The 21,971-nt window shown below is 35.8% G+C and overlaps 1 protein-coding gene across 3 annotated transcripts in view; it reads left to right on the forward strand.

The window, feature by feature from the left end:
* Positions 1 to 258: 258 nt before the first annotated feature.
* Positions 259 to 21,971, forward strand: part of Ros1 (ROS proto-oncogene 1, receptor tyrosine kinase) — a 125,531-nt gene continuing 103,818 nt past the window's right edge. For 2 of the 3 annotated variants that reach the window (XM_076859793.2, XM_076859794.2), the window contains exons 1-6: positions 259 to 381; positions 7,290 to 7,334; positions 9,953 to 10,012; positions 11,742 to 11,768; positions 18,058 to 18,118; positions 21,516 to 21,664. In XM_076859793.2, the coding sequence (XP_076715908.2) occupies positions 259 to 381; positions 7,290 to 7,334; positions 9,953 to 10,012; positions 11,742 to 11,768; positions 18,058 to 18,118; positions 21,516 to 21,664 (465 nt within the window). The remainder of the gene's footprint in view (positions 382 to 7,289; positions 7,335 to 9,952; positions 10,013 to 11,741; positions 11,769 to 18,057; positions 18,119 to 21,515; positions 21,665 to 21,971) is intronic. The other variant, XM_076859792.2, reaches the window with a different exon arrangement.

Raw genomic sequence — 21,971 nt, forward strand, 5'->3', positions numbered from 1 at the left:
TCCTTATGGGAGTAAAAGGAAGCTAAGTCATGAAATAGCTGCTATGTGATTGTTACAAGCTATCTAGGATTCAAAGGTCTAAACTATAGGGTCGAAATATTATTTCAAAAAGGCAAAGATACTCGAACGTTGTAAAACAACAACAAAAAAATCCACTAGCCACTCTTTCAATTGAAGTGATGAAGCCTAAAGAATTCATATAGCAAAATGGAGAAAATCAGAAGACCAGCCATCTAAAAATCCTCCACTGGTGAAGTGATGAAGAACATTCACTGGCTTATCCTGAAATTTATCAATTCTGTGACTCTTGGCTGCATATGGATTTCTGTGGTGCAGTGTACAGTTTTAAACAGCTGCCTGAAGTCGTGTGTATCCAGCCTGGTAAGTTTCAACAATCGCAGATTTGTCTTTGCAGGAACTGGAATATGAGTTCCACTTGTTACAATTGATAGAACAGTTTTCTTTTTATGAGAACTTTTCTCATGAGAAGTGGTAACAAGGAAAGGTAGGTTTTTTTTTTTTCTTTTTTTTCCCCCTGAACTAAGTCAGGAGTATTCACGATTGTAGAGGATAAGTCAGATAATTTTGTTTCTTTGTCTTCTGGTTATAGATTTTAGGGGGGAATTGGGAAAATGAGGCTTAAGTGGATGCTTAATTTTGCACACTTTAAAAATATTTCATTTAATTGATCACAATATGATTCATATTTGTCTTAAATATGAAGGGGTTTGGCCACAGTGTAAATTTTCTAGTTCTGCAGTAACAGTAATATTTGTATCATGGGTGGATCACAGTACAGGGAGCTGGATGACAGAAGCAGATGCAGATGCCATGTAAAACACTTCACTTCAAAAGAAAAAATTATTTGTAAATTCTCTTATTTCTGGCTGTGCATAAGTAACTTTTAATTAATGAATTTTTTTCATATGGAAATTTGTTTTCTTATTTCTTGTTTTTTACACCTTCTATACCTTCTGCATATGTTGCATCATATTTTTCAGTTGCAATTTAGTTGTGCCTTAAACAATCATGGAATCATCTTTAAAAATCAAGTATTTGCTGGCTAAAGAAAGATGTTCTTTCCTATCTAAAGACCAAGGAAATAGCATGAGAGCTTACATATGATACATTGTCATATATTTAAAAATAATGAAATACTAAATATGGTCATCACTATTATGCTAACATTAGAGATAGAATTCTGTGGCAGATTAAAAAAGAAACTCATGTTACACACTTTTAGTTTGATTTAAATTATAGTTTAAAGCACCACTTAAGCTTACTATAGATAATAGCATTTTAAAAATAGATCCATGTTTTATAGAAATCTTTGCTGAAGATCTCATTGCCTTTAATGTTGAATATTGACTTCAGTTTTTTATAATTGTAATCCAAACTTAAAAATGGAAGCATGGCTGGGCTGGGGATGTAGCTCAGGGATACAGTGTTTCACTAGCAGGTGCAAGGTCCTAGCTTTGGTCCTAGTACTGCAAAACAACAATAACGAAAACAAAGAAAACAATAGAAGCATGGAATTACTAATTGTTTTATCTCTAAAATGATTTTCTGGTTATAATAAGATTATGTATATGTTGTAAAATACTTTTAAGGTAAAGAAATGGAGAAGGGGGAAGAACCATATAATCACACTACTATTAACCTCTAATTGTATTTTTAGTGTTTTCTCCCAAATATATCCTCAAATATATATTTACATACAATTCTACACACGGTTTGCACCAGGCCTTTTCATTTCACATTGTATTATGAGTTTCCCCCTAAACCCTGAGTATCACTCTAATTTGTTAATTTCCCTGCTAATGGATCGAATTGTGACTCTTCAGCACTGTGGGCTCCATGTTTGGTTTGGTTTAGTTGTATTTATTCTTGTCTTTCTGTGTGGGCTGCTTGGGTCAGGTTTTGGCTATGAGAGTGGACAGCTTGTTCCTTTATTGAGCTGCCTTCCGCTCCCCACCTACAGGAATGGCACAGCTGATGAGGTGGGGGACAGCAGGAGAGACACAGCCTGCCAATTTGACCAGAGACTGTGATAAGAATAATCTGATCAGGGCCGCCCACCCAGGACTTGGAGGGTTGAATGTGAGCATAAGCCCTGGATCAGGGCAGAGGCTGTGTGGCTTATTATGTCCTGGGCCATTCTCTTAACAGGGATGTTTGCTGTAAGGTCATCCTTGATTTCACTGAGTGATTCTTGATATTGAAGCATTTTTTGATTTAATGAAGAAACAGTCTTGAACAAGAGGATGTTAGAATTGCTGGGCAAGTGGCTGGGGTTGTGGCTCATGAGCACTCACCTAGCATAGGCAAGGTGCTGAGTTCAATCCTCAGCACCACATAAAATGCACAAGTCTGAGTTCTGGTGCTTGAAAATGGGTGTTTACATTATTTAAGGGATCTATACGTGTTAGTTGAGTATATTAACTGGCAAGTATGCTTGAATTCCATATGCCATCTGCAGCAGAATAAATAAGTAATGTTCTTCAGAAAACCAGTATGGGAGATTCTTGATAAAAAAGAAAATAATAAACAAAATTAATGGTCACATAATTTGAGGAAGTGCATTTGTTCCACCCTTTTAGTAGATCTGTAGGGCACAGTATAAAGGATTTGTTTAATCACAATTTTCTAATCTTTGGCAATACAATCCTTTTTTTGAGTGATAAATCCCAGCAACTAAGGAACTATGTTGAGAAGTGTTCAGTTGGAAGTATCAGTTCAATCCAATAAAATTTCCTGGGTATCTATGTACAGTCAGCTCTGTGGTAAGTCCACTTGGGATTATAAAAAGATTATGCAATTTCTGCCCTATTGGAAGTTACGGCATGTTAAGATATTAAGGCTTCCAACACTAGACAGCTAAAAGCTACTACAAATAGGTTATATCGTAGGTTTTAAAATATTGGAGGATGATGATAATAACTTTTTTATTTTATTCTAAAATTCCAAAGGAATCTTCCAAAATCAACTGAGAGATTATTAGGAACCATAGGACACAGAGAGTTGTCTGGTTTTAAAAAATCATGTACAAATATCATTATCTTTCTTGTACATCAAAATGTAAAATTAAAACAGTGTAATGGAACAAAACCATAATCCAAAACTTCTATCAAGCGTCCAGATATTAGTACAGTTTATATTGACATAAGAATAGACTGGACCATAAAATGGAATATATTCCAGAAATAAGTCCATTTCTTATAAGGGAGTGTGGAATATGATAAAGATGAGAATTCAAGCCAAGAAGGCACCATCTATTTTTAATAAAAAATAAATACCTACATTACTATCAGATTCAAATAAATTCTAGGAAGTAATTACGCAAAGGATGTGATTGAAATACACACAGACAAATAACAAATAAAAACCTCATTTGTCCCACTAAAATATTAGAAGAAAATAGGGCTGAATGTTTCTATAATTTTGGAATGGGAATGCTTTGAAAAGCCTGATTTAAAAAAATCCAGTCTCCCTAAAAGATGTTATCAATAAAATTAACTATTTAAATTCAAACTATTTGACAATAAACAGAATACAATACAACCAAAGGCAAAAAGTGAAAAAAAGAGCCTGACATGGTGGCATTCATCTGTAATCCCAGTGGCTCCGGAGGCTGAGTAAGGCAGAAGGAGCACAAGTTCAAGGCCAGTCTCAGCAACTTAGCAAGGCCTAAGCAACTTAACAAGACCCTGTCTCAAAATAAAAAAATAAAAAGGGCTGAGGATGTGGCTTAGTGGTTAAGTGTCCCTGGGTTCAATCCCTGGAACTGGTATATAAAAAAAAGGATGAAAAAAAGATATTACATAAATTATTAAAAAATTAAGTTTATTTATTATTATTATTATAAATAAAATTTTACCAATCTTAAAATACATAAAAACTGTGTAAAATAAGTTCAGAACTTGAATAGCTTCTTCAAAAAGGAAGAGGTATGGATAGCTAAAAATTGAGTGATAGATACTCACATTTCACAGAATTGCAATGTAAAAATGAATTTTTAATTCCTTCATCAGGTTGGCAAAGATAAAATCATTTACATTTGGCAAAAGTATGAGAAAGCTGGCATTTACATGTACTATTGGTTGGGATGTACATTGATAAATATCTAGAAAACAGTGGGATGAGTTAACTAATAATAAAATCGAAAGTGAAAATATACCTTCAAACCTGCATCTCAAGAGATTTATCTAATGGGATTATTGCATAACTAACCAAAGATATGTATGCAAAGGGCTCTTTATAGCAAGTTTGCACATAATATTAATAATAGAATTCTAAGACCTGCTCTGTACAATAAAAATTAACATATTGTTTAATCAAATTTTCACAGAACTTTATGAATAATATATAATCCTATTCGTGTGTCAGATGAGAACACTCAGTTTAAAATTCCTTATTGAGAGCAAGTATAATATGTGGGATGAAAATGCAGATCATTCTGCTCTGTTCTGTTTATTAGGATAGGAATCAAAGAATGAGATTATTTTCAACTGAGGTGGGCAGAACAGAAATGCTTGTGCCAATAAGTGGATGTTAAGTTAAAAGGGTCTGAGAAGTGGGCCTGAGTTTATCTCTTTGAGACAGATAATTGGAGTCATTGGAACTAAGGTAAATTGCTGGGAGATCCTAAGGTCCAAAGAGAGAAATATGAATTTGGTGCTAAGTGTAGGAGGGCTTGTACATTCATGAGAAGCACAGGCTTTGTAGGCAATCTACCTGCCCTTTTCAAAACTTTGCTCTGGCAGTTTACTAAACCCCCCTGTGCCACAGCTCTAAAATGGGACTAATTCTAGCATCCGCCTATAGGGTTGTTGAGATGGCTGAGTAAGATTTAGTGTAAAACTCCTATAAGAGTTTCTGGAACACTGGAATAATTCAATAAATGTTTGCTATGATGATTATGAGGAGAGGAATGGAAAATGAGTGGAAAATAGGGAAGATGTGACAAAACATGTTCCTTTGGAAATTTATACACCTGACTCATGAAGACACCTTTTCCAATACTGCCTGACAGGCACTCCATTCAGCCCATTAAATTTAATCTCCATAAGTACCAGAAAAACTCATTACTGTTACAATGTGACTTTATGTTGGCCAAGAAATATCTCTGTTGTTTTATTGTTTAAAACACAACACAAAGACTACCCATCATCTACTTTTTTGCTTTCATGAACTAATGTATATTTTGAAAGAGATTGGAAAAAAATTTAATTAGGAACTCATTGTCTTTCAATTGAGTTTATATAATTGAGATTGAGTCATATAAAGGGGAATCAAAACTTTGCTTTGAACAAATTTGTGGAAGCAAGGTATTATTAAACACTTGGTTAAAAGATTAATCGTTTAGTCCTTTCTAAAAACAAAATGTTATTATTATTTAGATCTTATGAAAATAAAAAATATATAAGCAAACTTCTTCTTTCCCCCAAAATATAAGTGGATAGGGAATAGAGTTTAGAGAAATCTTATTCACGTATCAAATGAGAGGGGAAAAAAGACAACCTTTATTTTTTCTGGTTTCTGTGTCTGATTACTTTTGAATTTAACCCAGATAATGCTAGGCCATGGAATAATGCTTCCAAGGGATTTCTGGAGCATTATGAAGTGGGAGACCACATGAATTCATGGATTTATTCCTTCCTCAGGTATTTATTGACAATCTGTCATCCCTCCTGCACTGTTCTTGGCATTGGGGATAAAGTGAGAGCAAAATGGATGGAAAGGAGGAGAGTATTCAGTGAAGTTAGTGATGGAATATCTTCTATTGTTCCTTTGAACAACACAGGCTGTTCTAAGGCCTCATCAGATACTTAAGCCACCTCCAGAACCTCCTTGGGATTTTCTGTCATCTCCTGTGACGTATCTTGTTTGTAGTATTGGGTCAGCCAAGGACAGATGCCATGTACCTTGCTGGATTAATCACTTCTCCAATTCAGTGGTTCATATAATCAAAGCTTTAAGAGGAGGCTCTGATAGGTACCAACTAGAATTACTAGAAATATTTACTTAGGTTGCCTCTATCTCTGATTCTGAGTGAATCAGTGGAGCATATGATTGATTTTATGATTGAAAATTAGTCCATTTCCATGTGACACTATTCAGGTATTATCTCATTATCATGGGCTCAGTACAGCCATCCTTTGCCAATTTTCTTTTTTTTATGTTTAATTTAAAAATTTTTTTATTATTAGTTGTTCAAAACATTACAAAGCTCTTGACATATCATATTTCATACATTTGATTCAAGTGGGTATGAACTCCCAATTTTCCCCCGTATATAGATTGCAGAATCACATCGGTTACACATCCACGTTTTTACATACTGCCATACTAGTGTCTGTTGCATTCTGCTGCCTTTCCTATCCTCTACTATCCCCCCTCCCCTCCCATCTTCTCTCTCTACCCCATCTACTGTACTTCATTTCTCTCCCTTGTGTTTTTTTTCCACTTTCTTCTCACTTCCTCTTATATGTAATTTTGTATAACGATGAGGGTCTCCTTCCATTTCCATGCAATTTCCTTTCTCTCTCCCTTTCCCTTCCACCTCTCATCCCTGTTTAATGTTAATCTTCTTCTCATGCTCTTCCTCCCTGCTCTGTTCTTAGTTGCTCTCCTTATATCAAAGAAGACATTTGGCATTTGTTTTTTAGGGATTGGCTAGCTTCACTTAGCATAATCTGCTCTAGTGCCATCCATTTCCCTGCTTTGCCAATTTTCTACTGATGAAGGACTCCATTCAAATAATGACCAGGAAAGGATGAGAAATTTGGAGACCCTCCCCTTTATTGCATATTCCTTTTATTTTGTCCCATTGAAACTTCTCTTATTAAAAATTGAAAATTGTGAGAAATAAACATAACTTGTATGACATTATGAATTTGTATTTTTTCTGCTTTTTAATGAGTAATTGAAAAAAGAAAAATCTGAGAATAATTCATCTGACTTGATTAATTGACTAACCCTCGAATTACTTGAGTCTCTATGAGACTCTCTTCATCATCTTTCACCACTCTTTAGAGTCACACTCACTCCCACCTTGGTAGTTCCTGCAGAACACTTAGGCATTCTATCTATAATTTGTAGAAGCATTTTATCTAGTTTCATGATGGATTTAATGACTTGGAAACATTTGGTTTCTCTACTTACAGTTAGAAAACAATGAGGAGGCAATACGATGATTCCAGGATGTTTTTTTTTAAATAAAAAAAGGTGCAGTTTGTTATGCTGAGCCCAATTGATACTGGTACTTACCACCTCCTTCTCTATTTCAGGCAAGGCAGCTTGACATTGGCACACCATACAACCTGAGTGAACCAGTGAGTAATGGTTTCCCTTGTCAAGAGCTTCACCCTGTTTGTGTTAATATAACAGGAACAACGATCAGGTTTTGTGACAATAAGGATAATTACTAAATAAAATCTCATTTACCTGTCGGTTTTAGTCTGCTTTCTCACTGCTGTGACTAAAAGGATCTGAGCAGCACAGTTATATAGGAGAAAAAGTTTATTTGAGGGCTTCCGAGGTCTTAGTCCATAGAAGGCTGCCTCCATTTCTTGGGGCTTAAAGTGAGGCTGAACATCATGGTAGGAGAGTGTGACAGAGGCAAGCAGCTCACATTAGAAAGCAGAGACTCTACTTGCCAGATACAAATATATACCCCAAAGCCACTCCCCAATTCCCACCTCCTCCAGCCACACCCTACTACTTCAGTTACCACTCAGTTAATACTTACCAGGGGATTAACTCACTGATTGGGTTAAGGCTCTCACAACCCAATCATTTCTTCTCTAAACTTTCTTGCATTGTCTCACACATGAGCTTTTGGAGGACACTTTGCATTCAAACCATTAATAATATCCCTGCTAAAAAGTGATCAATGGAAATAGTGAGGAGTCCGGATTATGGAATTTGTTTAAAAATGAAGTGTGTTAAGATGGAAAAAGCACTGGAGTAACCCAAGATTGTGATTTTTGATTCTGTGTAGCTGCATGGTTTTGGATAATTTGCTTACTATTTCTAAGATTTAGTTTTACTATGTATTGTTTGAGAGAGTTGGGCTAGACAGTCTCCAATGTTTCTTCTAAAATTACATTTTATAGGAAAAGGGTGTGTGGGGGGACAGGAATGTGGAGAGAAACAGCTTACATCCTGGTGATCAGAAAACAGAGAAAGACTCCACTCACCAAATACAAATGTATACCCCAAAGCCATGCCCCTTTCCCACCTCCTTCAGCCACACCCTAATACTTTAGTTACCAATAAGTTAATACCTACCAAGGGATTAACGCACTGATTGTGTTAAGGCACTCACAACCCAATCATTTCTCCTCTGAACCTTCTTGCACTGTCTCACACGTGAGCTTTTGGGGGACACCTCATCCAAACCATAACATAAACAAATGTTTAGTGACTCAAAGTATTGGTCTGAAACAGGCACAGAGTTAGGTAGCAGAGATTTACGGAATAAAACAGTCTCTTTTTTAAGAGGATCCTCAACCTTTTGAGACATATATAAAACCATGGCCAGACAGCATCTGAGAACCAGAATAGTGATGTATTGTATGGGTGTGGGTGGATGGGTGTTAAAGGATTACATACAAGGAAAAAAAGAAAAAAGAAAAAGGCTCTGTAATTCCCTGCAAGACCTTTAAACTGAAATTAGAAAGAGGAAGAGATTTTTAGAAGATGAAGGAAAGGCATATCAATAAAAGGGATTTTTTTTTTCAAGGAACAAAGGTGCAAAACAGCTTAACTTGTTCAGAACAGTAAAAGTTTTTCAGTTTGTTTGAAAAATGCAATGTGTATGGAATGGGAGGGATGTGGAGGAGGAAAACTGGCAAGTTAGGTGAGGCCAGGTCATGAAGGGCGCTGTATATCATTCTTGGTAACTTGGCCTTAATCCACAAAATAATGGAGAGACAGAATTCAAGGTAAGCAAAGGTTGTGACCAGGTTTAGTTTTAAAAAGATCACTCTAAATAGGGAAACAAGTTCATGAGGCATTTGGCAAGTGGTGAAAGGCAAAGCAGAAAATCAGGGCAGTGAGTGAGGAACCTGGATGGATTTCAGTTAATGACTAGATGAGTCAGTAGGACTTGGTGATGGCTTGTCTATGAGGATGGGGGATAGTGCATGAGAGGAGAAGGAGCCCTGATTCCTGGCTCAAACAACTCATTAAATTGGGGACATGTTACAAGAAACACAGGAGAAAGAGAAGAGATGAGGGTGGAAAACAAGGAAATTAATGTTTCATATGCTCATTTGAGGTGTTTGCAGGGACTCAAGTAGAAATGTCCAAAAGAGCAAGTGGATATGTGGATCTGGAGTTAGAGAGGAGCAGTTATTAATTTGGTGGTTATCCACATGTGACCTGTGGAAGGAATGACCAATATAGTCACAAGTACGGAAAGAGCAAGTAAGAAAAATTGTGCCAAATCAGCCCAACAGGAGGTCAGGGCAGCTGTGGGAAGATGTTTGCAGGGCAGCTGTGGAAGACAAGCTAGCAAGTAGGCAGCTGACTTCCTAAATGGTCTACCTACTAGGTTTTAGCATGTCACCTTTTGCTGTGTCCCTAGTGTTGGGTTTCGCTTGCTAAGTGAGAATGGCCTGTGGACCCAGGCTATACTTGATGCCACGCTTCCCTGGACTCCACCTGTTGCCAGTGGACAGTATGTTCTGGAAGGTTGGGTGCTTCCTGGGTCAGGGCCTGCCCAGGGTTTAACTCCCCTCGGCAACCTGCTGCCACATCAAGCCCTAGTCTGTCTGTATCTACAGCTCTAATTAGAATCCAAAAGGTCCTGATCCTTTGGAGGCCTCAACCTCTTAGTAGTTTTGTTTCCAAAACATGGGAGATACTTTTTGTTACTATGCATTTCCAGATGACAAGAAAAAGTCACATTTCTTCAGTCATTATCATCTGTTATTGTCTCTTGCAGTGCATCCAAGGATGTCATTTTTGGAACTCTGTAGAACAGGAAAACTGTGCTTTAAAGTGTGTAAGTATTAGCTATCTTTTAATTTTGATATTGATGTCTCCCTTTAGAGAAAAGTTGTCTAAGAGGATTCCCATTTGCATTGCCATTTCCAGCTAGTTTTCTTAACCCTAAAGAAAAAGCATGACATCCTGAGTAATAAGTAGTAATGGGGAAAAAAGCTGAGATCAGCATTATAAATGTATCATCTAAGGAAGGTTGATGCAAACCAGGGATGCCCAGTTGCTCTACTATAAAGACATTTTAGTAGAATGTTAGGTATTTATTACATTTTCTATCCCTGTGCTTCTCAAAGTTTAATGCTCAAGATTCCAGTATACTGTAATACTAAAAGGTATTTAGTATACAGTATACTAAAAGGCAAATTCTGATTCAGTAGTTCAGGGGTGGGGCCTGAGATTCTGCACTTGTAACAAGTTTCTAGGTGATGAGACACTAGTGGTCCCCAAACCACATTTTGGATAGGAGGGCACTAGATCATGTTCAAAATTTCTTTGTAGAAAACATGGTAGCATAGCAATCTAATCCAGAGGTCCACTTCATTTAAGAAATTGATCTCAGAAACTTTTTTCATTTAACTTGGATTTGTCATTTAGTGTGTAACTTAATTAAGGCACTTAATCCCTTCATTCTTTACTTTTCTCACAGCTTGATTAGGATAATAATACAATCTTTCTTTGAAGGATGGTTACTGACATATTATAAGTATTCTGATATCATGGATAGGAATTTCGTCATTTAAAACTGGGTTCATTTGTTTAGGTGTTCATGTCAGAGGTTAAATCAGTATGAATCATAATAATGTTGGGTAATACTAATATTATTTTATATTAATGAGTAGATTATGGCAGCAAAGTTTAAATAAGGACACTAAACTCTCTCTCTCTCTCTCTCTATATATATATATATATATATATGTGTGTGTGTGTGTGTGTGTGTGTGTATATATATATATATATATATATATATATATATATATATTCCTTACAGTCTTTCTTATTTAGGCTTCTGTTACAGGAATTATTTTGTCCATTCCCATATTTGAAGCTGTGGGCCTCATATAGTGGAAGTGATTAAAAAGAGGAGCATTTGTCCTCTGGACTTGGTAACTGCCATACACTTCTCACAAATTGCAACTTATGTAATTATTTTTGTCTAGGTGTATGTTTAATATTTTTTCTCCAGTATATAAGCTTGATCTGGGGAGGACAGTTTTCAGACTGTATTCTCTGCACTCACTACTACAAAGTAGTTGTTCCATCATCAATACTTGCCAAATGAATGAATGGGAAGTACTATTTGTTGTCAGGCAAGAATTCAAAAAGCAGAGTTATTGATGGAGCAGTCAGTCTGAGCATAAGAACCTGCTGGCCTTTGCTATCCAGAGCTATGTGTGATGATTTTCATTTCAGTTTGTTCCCCTTAGACCTCTGCAGACACTCATTCATTCCCTAATCTGTTCACAGATTCTCTCTTAGTTGACTGAGATTTTCTTGCAGACATCATACACTTCCATTTTTACTAATTATGCAAATTACATGATTTTTAGAGCCATGCATACAATGACCTGCCTGGACAGAAGGTCCAGCTCTGGGATCCTTTTTGTTTTTTGTTGGTTATTAATGGTGGGACAAGAAATTAATTTGGAAGAAATGTACAGCTAAGCATCATTAAAATTATTTACAACTTTAAGAATTATAAGTATTTATTATTTCTTTTTTTTTCTATGCAGAATGATACCTATGCCACAGTTTGTGAGGTGAGTTGACAATAACATATTAAAAAAAGATGTCATCAAACCTCATGTTTTTACCTCCAGTCTTTAAACAGCTATTAATCTTCTTGGAAGTGTTATTATTGTGGGTGTAAAAATGAAGGTATAATTCTATTTTGGGGAACAAATATTTGTTGTGTTTTATGTATATATGTACATATATAATAATGTATATATGTGTGAATATATATGTGTATATGCACATTCATATATATGAATATGTATATACACTATTCTATATGTATCAGCATGTATGCTATGTCAGAGTATATACATATAAAATATATAGTACATATATATTATATATATCACAACAAACATTTGTTGTGTTCCATGTATATATATGTACATAATATACATAAGACACACAAAATATATATGTATCAGTATCTGAAGGTGATTGAAATGGTTCTGGGAAACCTTGTAGATTCCAAAATCCTCAGATGCTTAAGTCCCTTGTACAAAATGGTATAGTATTTTCATATAACCTATGCTCTCCCTCCTATACAGTTTAAATTATCTTTAGATTACTTCCAATACCTAATACAATGTGAATTTTTGCTATGTAAATAACTATTATGCCAGATTGCTTAGGGAATAAAGTCAAGGAAAAATAGCTATACATGTTTAGTCAGGATTAAGTTTTTAAGAAAATTTTTCTGCAGATATAGAACTTACCAATACAGAGGGCTAACTGAATATTATTGTATTCTGGTTTGAAAGTGTATAATTCCTGGAGTCTGGGCAGAGGGCAAGGGTATTGGGACTGGCAGGGGAGGGGAGAATGGAAGGGCACGTCCAGAGGTATCTCTGCCAATGGTGTCTTCTTCCCCCAAGCATATGGTGTGCTACCATGAAATTCACCACATTAAAAGAGAACCTTGCAATTGCAGATTTATTATTTAACATAATCCTTTGCCAACACTTTGAAACACAATTTTTCTCTCTGCTGTGATAATGAGTGACTTCACACTGGCTTGGGCTTCCATGCAGGTCTCTATTGTCCTCTGAGCTCTTCTCTCCTGCACTTGATTTTCTCCTCTTCTAAGAGACCTTAGGATTTTGATCTCTTTCTACTGAGTCTTCTTCAGCTAAACTTATCTGCCCTGGATTCCATCACCTCAGAATTAGGTTACTTGACAATAGGTGATAAAGAAGCAGCGGTATTATTTCTCACTTCAAAACCTTGTTATGTTCTATTTAAATGTCCTGGTAACCAGAGAAGAGGACTATCATATCCTGCCTGGGGAGGGGGTAGAAATTATCATCCCTAGTAAAGCAGAAAATTCCCTTTTAACAGAGGACAAAAACAAGAATAAAAAATATTAAATTGAAACATTTTCTCAAATTGTCCTTGAGAGTGGGTAGAGGTGGCAGCTGGCTAAGAAGAAATAAAATGGGGGTGGGGGATTTGCCCCATAAATAGACAATTAAATATCTTTCCTGATTGAGATTTTAAAAAGCAAGCTTCCTGAGGACCTTTTATTCGATTAAAGAAAAATCATTTGCAAAGAACAGTCCCTAAGGAGATTGTGCCGGGGTGAGGAAAATCAGGGAGAAAGAGCATCTCTCAGGCAATGAAGCTGCCCAGGATTGTGTGGCCTGAGTTACCAGTTCCTCATTAATCATTATACTGCTCAATTGTCTGTACTTACAGATAGTAATCTATCTGTTGGTTTTATGATTAATATAATCTATTTATGCTTTATATTTTACACTTTAAAATATTACAATTTAAATAAAGTAGGACTGAAGAGAAAGGCATACGTGTAATATAGATAGATATATTTGAACTCAGTGTTTCACGCTTTGGACAATCATCCTCTTTCATCACTAACGTTTCTACCTAGGAAGCTTGAAATTTTTGCAATTCACGTTTCTTGGAGGAACATCCTTGAAGTGAAAGTTTAGGGAGATACAACTTGGAAAATGATAATGGCAAGTGAGATGGCTTGTCCCTGATAATCTGAAACACAGACTGGATTTTATCACAGCATCTCAGCCTTTGGGCTAAGATCAAGAGTTGATTTTATTGTTTCTGAAAATTTTTTTATGATTCCTTATTGTCTTATTCTCTGTGCCAGCCAGTGGGTTTTCCCTCTTCCTTTTCCACAGAAGTCACATTCCTGCCTTGAGGCTTTTGTCCTTACCACGCAGATCTCTGAAAGACCCACTCCTTCCCATCGCTTAAGTTTTGGCTTGAAGGTCACTTCACAGTCCTTCCTGATCGCCCTCACGGAAGAAGCCTCCTTCCTGTCTAACCATGCCCCATACTTGCTTTATTTTTCTTCATAGCATTTTTCATTTTCTTAACTTAAAAAATAAAAAAACTTGTTACTTTTTTTTTTTTTCCTAAACATGCCTTGGTTATTGTCTGTCTTTTCCTGAGAATGTAAGTTTCACAAAGGCAGAGAGAATTTACCTATCTTGTGCACTGACATATTTTTAAGCTTAAAACAGTGCACATAAAAGATACTTCATTATTCATATATATATATATATATATATATATATATATATATATGATTATTTGTTTATTCTAATTTGTTATACATGATGGCAGAGTGCAGTTCATTTCATATTACACATGTAGAGCACAATTTTTCAAGTCACTGATTGTACACAAAGTATTTCCACACTATTTGTGTCTTCATACATGTACTTAGGGTAATGATATCTAACTCATTGCACCATCATTCCTACCCCTTTGCCCCCTCCTTTCCCCTCCTTCCCCTTTGCCCTATCTAAAAAGTTCCTCCATTCCTTCCATGCACCCCCCCATCACCATTATGAGTCAGCATCCTCATATCAAAGAAAACATTTGGTCTTCAATTTTTGGGGGATTGGCTTGCTTCACTTAGCATTATATTCTCCAGCTTCATCCATTTATCTGCAAATGCCATGATTTTATTCTCTTTTAATGCTGAGTAAAGTTCTATTGTGTATATATACCAAAGTTTCCCTATCCATTCATCTACTGAAGGGCATCTAGGTTGGCTCCATATTTTAGCTATTGTGAATAGTGCTGTTATAAACATTGATATGACTGTGTCCCTGTAGTGTGCTATTTTTAACTCCTTTGAATATGAACTGAGGAGTGGGATAGCTGGGTCGAATGGTGGTTCCATTCCAAGTTTTCCAAGGAATCTCCATACTGCTTTCCAGATTGTACCAATTTACAGTCCCACCAGCAATGTATGAGTGTGCCTTTTTCCCCACATCCTCACCAAAACTTTTAGTTGTTTGTATTCTTAATAGCTGCCATTCTGACTGGAGTGAGATGAAATATTAGAATAGTTTTGATTTGCATTTCTCTAATTGCTAGAGATGTTGAACATTTTTTCATATGTTTGTTGATTGATTGTATATCATCTTCTGAGAAGTGTCTGTTCAGGTCCTTGGCCCATTTGTTGATTGGGTTATTTGTTTTTTTGGTGTTAAGGTTTTTAAGTGCTTTATATATCCTAGAGATTAGTGCTCTATATGATATGCTTGTGGTAAAGATTTGTTCCCATTCTGTAGGCTCTCTATTCACCTCACTGATTGTTTCTTTTGCTGAGAAGAAGCTTTTTAGTTTGAATCCATCCCATTTATTGATTCTTGGTTTTAATTCTTGCACTATAAGAGTCTTATTAAGGAAGTTGGGGCCAAATCTCACATGATGGAGATTTGGGCCTACTTTTTCTTTCTATTTGGCGCAACGTCTCTGTCTCTGGTTTTATTCCTAGGTCCTTGATCCACTTTGAGTTGAGTTTTGTGCGTGGTGAGAAATAGGAATACCTTTTTCACCACTTCTATTTAACATAGTTCTTGAAACTCTAGGCAGAGCAATAAAACAGATGAAAAAAATTAAAGGGATATGGATAGGAAAAGAAGAAATCAAATTATGAATTCAGCAAAGTAAATGAATGAATTCAGCAAAGTAACTGGATGTAAAATCAACACCAATACTTAACTCTTCTTAAAGGAATGAATGCTTTAGGAAACAATGCTACAATTCTTATGGTGAGTTGGGAGTGTGTCTTCCTGTGTGACAGAAGTTAGAAAAGGTACCTGGCAGCCTGGGAAACCAAGGGTGGAGCAAAAGGGAAACTCAAATACTATGTGAAAGTGGGAATGGGAATTGAGACAGCAGACTGATATAGCCCCAGGCAGAGTAAACAGTGGGAAAGGCAGCTCACTAACCAGGAGTGTGCTGTATTAATGTTCCATCTGGGGGCTTACAGATCAGATGCTATAAATTGCTTAGATCCAACTCTCTAGATTTTCTCTAGACAACTTGAGCTTAAGAACACTGGATATTCTCATTTGAAGTCTAATGCTGGATTGCCTCCATGAACTGAGAAGTGGGGGAAGGGAATGCTAGTTGATAGCTTTGCCTCCTCTTGAGACAACATTTAAACTCTCAGATGGATGGAAAATTTACTATATGTTTCCCCTGTAAAAAAATAGGGCCACCATTTTCCCTGATTGTCAGGATTAGCTATATTTCTAAATGATCTATATTTCAATTTCTCTCTTTTTTCTTCCTTGGTTTTCTTTATTAGAAAAGAAAACCTCATGTTATGTAATACTTTTTGTTGTTGCTTGGTTTATTTTCTGTAGTTAATGGATTGTGTTGAATGTGTTTTACTGAAATTTGCGAACAGCATGTGAAAGTACACTAACCTTTAAAGTTAAATTATCCTGAGCCCAAACCAAGGTATTTAAATTAATCCTTAACTAAGCAAACCTGGGCTTATCAGACTCCACTTCCTTTCAGTGCACAAATCAAACACTGAAAAGTTAGTATTTACAAGTTACAGCCCTTCTTTTCAGGGTAAATATAGTGTGCCACAGTTTCCACTATCAGCATGAGACATGTTGTCCTAGGAATAATTATAAATTGAAGGCAAGCAGGAAGATTGATCATGATTGCATTGTGCTTTTATGATGTGTGCTCTTTCTCCAAGTTCTTTTTCTTTTTTTCTGTAGTTAATGTTAATGCATCTGTTAAAAGTTGCAGATTTGGGTTCTTTCATCAGATCCATACTCTGTTTTTGATTAATGAGATAAGGTGTTAATCATCATTATGTAGTAGATCTTAAAATTTAACATTGGTATTAAGCTATCCATTAAAATCTTCAGCAATAGACAGGGACGAGAGGTGGGAGGGAAAGGGAGAGAGAAGGGAAATTGCATGGAAATGGAAGGAGACTCTCATTATTATACAAAATTACATATAAGAGGAATTGAGGAGAAAGGGGAAAAAACAAGGGGGAGAAACGAATTACAGTAGATGGGGTAGAGAGAGAAGATGGGAGGGGTGGGGAGGGGAGGGGGGATAGTAGAGGATAGGAAAGGCAACAGAATACAACAGACACTAGTATGGCAATATGTAAAACAGTGGATGTGTAACCGATGTGATTCTGCAATCTGTATACAGGGTAAAAAGGGGAGTTCATAATCCACTTGAATCAAATGTATGAAATATGATATGTCAAGAGCTTTGTAATGTTTTGAACAACCAATAATAGAAATTAAAAAAAATCTTCAGCAATTATACAATTTTTATATAAATGTCAGTTTTTAATTTTTCCAAGGAGAACATGGACAACATGAGAAATAGGCAATCTACAAGCATCATTTTAGGCTAGAATTTTAGGTTTCTAGTTCATAGAACTTTGACCAGGGTGGCATACATATAATTCCATTGTCAGGCTTAGTGCTTTTTCAAACTGTAGGGTAGGATCCATTAGAGGGGCATAAAATCAATTCAGCAAATCAAGAGTCACATTAAACACTGAAACAGAATAAAATGGAATAGAATTGAATATATAAGAACACTTACAGGTATAGGGTTTCTTTTGGGGTTGATTTAAATGTTTTAAAATTATGTTGTGGTGGTGATTGCACAACTCTGTAAATAACACTAAAAGCCACTGAAACTATGCTCTTAATGGGTGAGTTTTATGGTATGTGAATATATCTCAATAAAACTGCTAAAATGGGGGAAAGTAAGTTAGTTTTAAGAATCTTTTCAGTGTGTATATGTATCCTAGATTGTTTTGTTAAATGATTTTTAAAATTTTTAATTTGTATTATTATTTTTACTGTGGAATATGTTCAAAAACAGTCTGAAAGGACTGATCTAATTTTACTAGCAAGAGGGAACTTTATTACAGTTGAAATAGTTGCTATAAAGATACACAGGTCCTCAGAATTCAAATTCGAAGTTTATTAGCAAAACCAGCACAAAGGCTGTACTGAATTGTGTCCTACCTGTCTTCCATAGAGAGAGTTCTGTGAAGTCGGTTGCAGTAGTGCAGAAGGTGCATATGAAGAGGAAGTACTGGGTAAGAAAATGCACTTGACCATTATTTCGCATCTATACCAATTAGTGACTTGCTCTTATCAAAGTATAGTGTAAAGCTTCTTAAAATATCAAGACTTCTACATCTCAGTAGCATCAAAAATATATTTATAGAGAAAATTAAATTATTTCAAAAGTTGAGAACATTCTGAGGCTTAGCAAGACTCTTCTTCCCAACATAGTGGGAAATGTGGCACATGACTTATGTTTAGGACCAGATTTTGCCCTCATGATCAGTATACATAGTCCCTTCTGTCTTAGTGAGGGAGCGATGTATATTCTGAGCAGATTTGATTTAGGAAATGCCATAGTTTTAATATCTAAAAGTATAGGATTATTTATTCAATGTGCATTACATTATTCTGCCAACAGTTATTCAGTTGAGTACCCAATATGTGCATGGCTCCCTTAAAAGGCACTAGGAATTTGTGAAATGTATAGAAGCTATACTTCTCAGTGTTAGCTTTTGAGTAAGTAGAAAATTTGAGTGTATATCATCTCTCTCTGCTTGATTTCAAAGTAGGCTAAGTGTTTGTGAGTGGCTTTGCCATAATGTATTAAATCTCCATTGGTTTCTGAAGGGCCAATTCTTTGATAAGTCATAGCCTGGCTGTTAGCAGTTATCTTTTACAAAAATCACTGGGGTCTCCTCCCATTGAGAGACAATTCCCTCCATTGTGGGGGATGCTTGGCTCTTCCATATGTTGAAGCCCTTGTTTCACTGATTTCTTCCTTACATTTTGGCTGATGGAAATCAAAAGGATGTTGTCACCTTGTTGTCCTTATTTAGTGTCCCACCAAACCAAACCAAACCAAACCAAAAACCCCACTTTAATGTTTCTGTGGAGAGACAATGGACACGTTAAAACATGTTTTTCCTTCTGTGTTGTGAAAGTTAGCTGTAGGTAAAATTTATATTTTTGTGGTTTTAAAACTGTATGTTGAAATGCCCCAGGGCATCACAGGGGCCTCTGTGAGGAGCCTTAGGGTATATTCAGACACAAGAGAAATGTAAGGATGGTCAACATCTGTTGGACACTGATGGATCTGTTGATTAGGGGAAGTTCATGACATAAACAACACATTGCACTGAAGTCCTTTCCATGACGTTATCTCTTTGCAATGCTGGGGTTTTGGGTGATTTCTGGAGTAACAAGCAAGTACCACAGGAAACTCAACAGGAAACAGGAAATAAGGATGGAGATACCTAATCAGATTATAAGACTAGAGAAGCTATGTAGTGCCCAAAGGGCACATAGATGTATTATTATGAAGTAGTTTTTATTTAAGGATGAAATAAATATATGATTTTGCCCTTCAATATATGTATTATTTTTAAAGCATCTATTAAGTTGTTAGGACATACATATTTATTGTTAACACTACTTAATAAATGGAACTATTAGGTAGTTATTTGATCCAAAGAGTCTAAAAAAATTACTGTGATGCTAAGAATTCCAGACATGAGAAAGCTGGAACCTTTGATTTATACCTTTTTCTTACATTCTAAAGTTATATTGCCAATTTAATTATCTAATTCCATTAGAATACAAGTATAATCAATGCTTTATTTAATTTCTCATGGGCTGTTGATCAATTTCTATGTGTGACTAACAAATGAAATGTACCGAATGTAAATAAAAGCGTTTAAGCTTATAGACTGTATCTTTAGTTTGTTATTATAACCTAAGATTATGCATCTAAGACTCTGTTTGTCTCTAGCACATCACAATTTTAGACACTTTCTCATTTGGGGGAAAATAGCTAATAATCCATCAAAATAGTAATAGCTATTTTTTATTTAGTATTTATGAGCCAGGTACTATTCTAATTAATTTATAAATATTAGCTCCTTTAGTCTTCAGATGAATAAATACTATAAATAACCTCATTTGACAGATGAGACAATCGAGGAGTAATGTTTAAACACGTTCTTGGGGGCCTAAAGCTAGTGAGAGACATAGCAGGAATTACAACCCCGTTCTGACTGCAGTCATGATGTTATGACTTCCACTTAATGAAAGTAGTGTGTAACAGCCAGCTTTGCTTTTTCATTTGACTCACTCTTGCCTTGGTATTTTAGAATAAACTTTCCTTCCCTCTGATTTTTCGTATGTATCACAAAACTTTGACACGTTACGTCTCTATTTAGCTGTGAAATTAAATTTACTTATACTTACATAACTCTGGTTCCTCTACCCTGTTTGTGATTTCTGATGCTTCCCAGTTTTCCTTCTTTGTCTGCTGATAACTCCATTACTGAAATCCTCTTCAAGTTATTTGTAGCACCTGCCAATCCTTGATATTCAGTGTTTGACCATTACAGACTTGCGGTGAGGAGTGTGCTTTGCTTATACAGCTTTCATACCCCCAAAATGAACCACAAGTAGATGAAGCAGGAGAGAAGGGTTATGCTAGACTGTTTTGTGAACTGGCCCCTCAGATGAAAATGTCTTTAATTTTTTTTTGATTGGAGAGTATGGACTTTAATTAGTCTATATCCATTACCTGTAGGGATAAGAATTTTCTTTTCAAAGAAAGATTGTTAGTCTCGGGATTTGTATTTAAGAATTTTAAACTTCTTACCAAACCTACCAGTCTTTCTCAAACAAAGTAGTGATTTTTTTTTCTATAACAAAGTTGAAGTGGGAAATTCATCACAATTTTGGATAAATTGAAAAAAAGTAAAGTAAAAGAATTTCATCCCAGGACTGGGGTTGTGGCTCAGTGGTAGAGCCCTTGCCTGGCATGTGTGAGGCCCTGGGTTTGATCCTCAGCACCACATATAAATAAACAAATAAAGTAAAAAAATCCATTGGCAACTAAAAAATATATATATATAAAATTCATCCCAGTGGTACATACCATGCAGGAATCTAACCTCTGGTACAGTGCCTGGCAAGTTGCATCCATTAAATGTATCCTGCATATTGTAATTTATCTAAATGTTTAGAAATCATGAAATGTTTTATAATGCAAAACAGTGGGATGTAGAGTCCTTTTCCATAAATGCAGTAACTCTGTATATATAAAAATTTTGTTGACAAGATGCGTAGTAACAGCAAAATTATAGTATAAAATTTAAAAACTGCCTTGGGGTATATATCCTTGGCAACAGATGGTTCTGCTGTGCTATGACATGCTTTTGGTACCTCCCATTCTTGCTACTAAGAAAGTGGTAAAATAAGAGAAAATTGGATGGTCTCAAAACACTTCAAGTTGCCTTTTAAAAGAAGGGAAGACTGTCTTGAAAATGTACACCACTTATTGTTCAGGTGAGTGATTAGAGAATGCTGATAACACTAGATTAAACAATCCTATGTTTCTCCTGCTTTGATGGACAGGAGTATATGGTGAGTGAAACTTTGTTTTCTCCCCAGAAAATACAGACCTTCCTACAGCACCCTTTGCTTCTTCCATTGGAAACCATAGTGTGACATTACGATGGAAATCTGCTAACATTTCTGGAATAAAATACATCATTCAGTGGAAATATGAGCAACTTCCAGGAAGCTGGACCTACACTGAGGTATGCAAAATTGTCTTTGTATCTAAATAAAAACTCCCAAATTATTCAAGTGCCAAAATATTACATCTAATTATAGTAGTTCCCCTTCCATCTGTAAATTTTATTTCTGAAGTTATCTGCAATCAATGATGTTCCAAAAATATTACATGAAAAATTTCAGAAATAAAGAATTATCAAGTTTTAAATTGCACATCATTCTGAGTAGCATGATGAAATTTTATGGATTCCTGTTCTGTTCCCTGGGAAGTAAGCCATCCCTTTGTTCAGCATATACCCATCTGTTATACCGTTAGTAGTAGCTGCCTAG

Source organism: Callospermophilus lateralis, chromosome 6 (assembly GCF_048772815.1).
Source record: "Callospermophilus lateralis isolate mCalLat2 chromosome 6, mCalLat2.hap1, whole genome shotgun sequence".
Taxonomy (NCBI): domain Eukaryota; kingdom Metazoa; phylum Chordata; class Mammalia; order Rodentia; family Sciuridae; genus Callospermophilus; species Callospermophilus lateralis.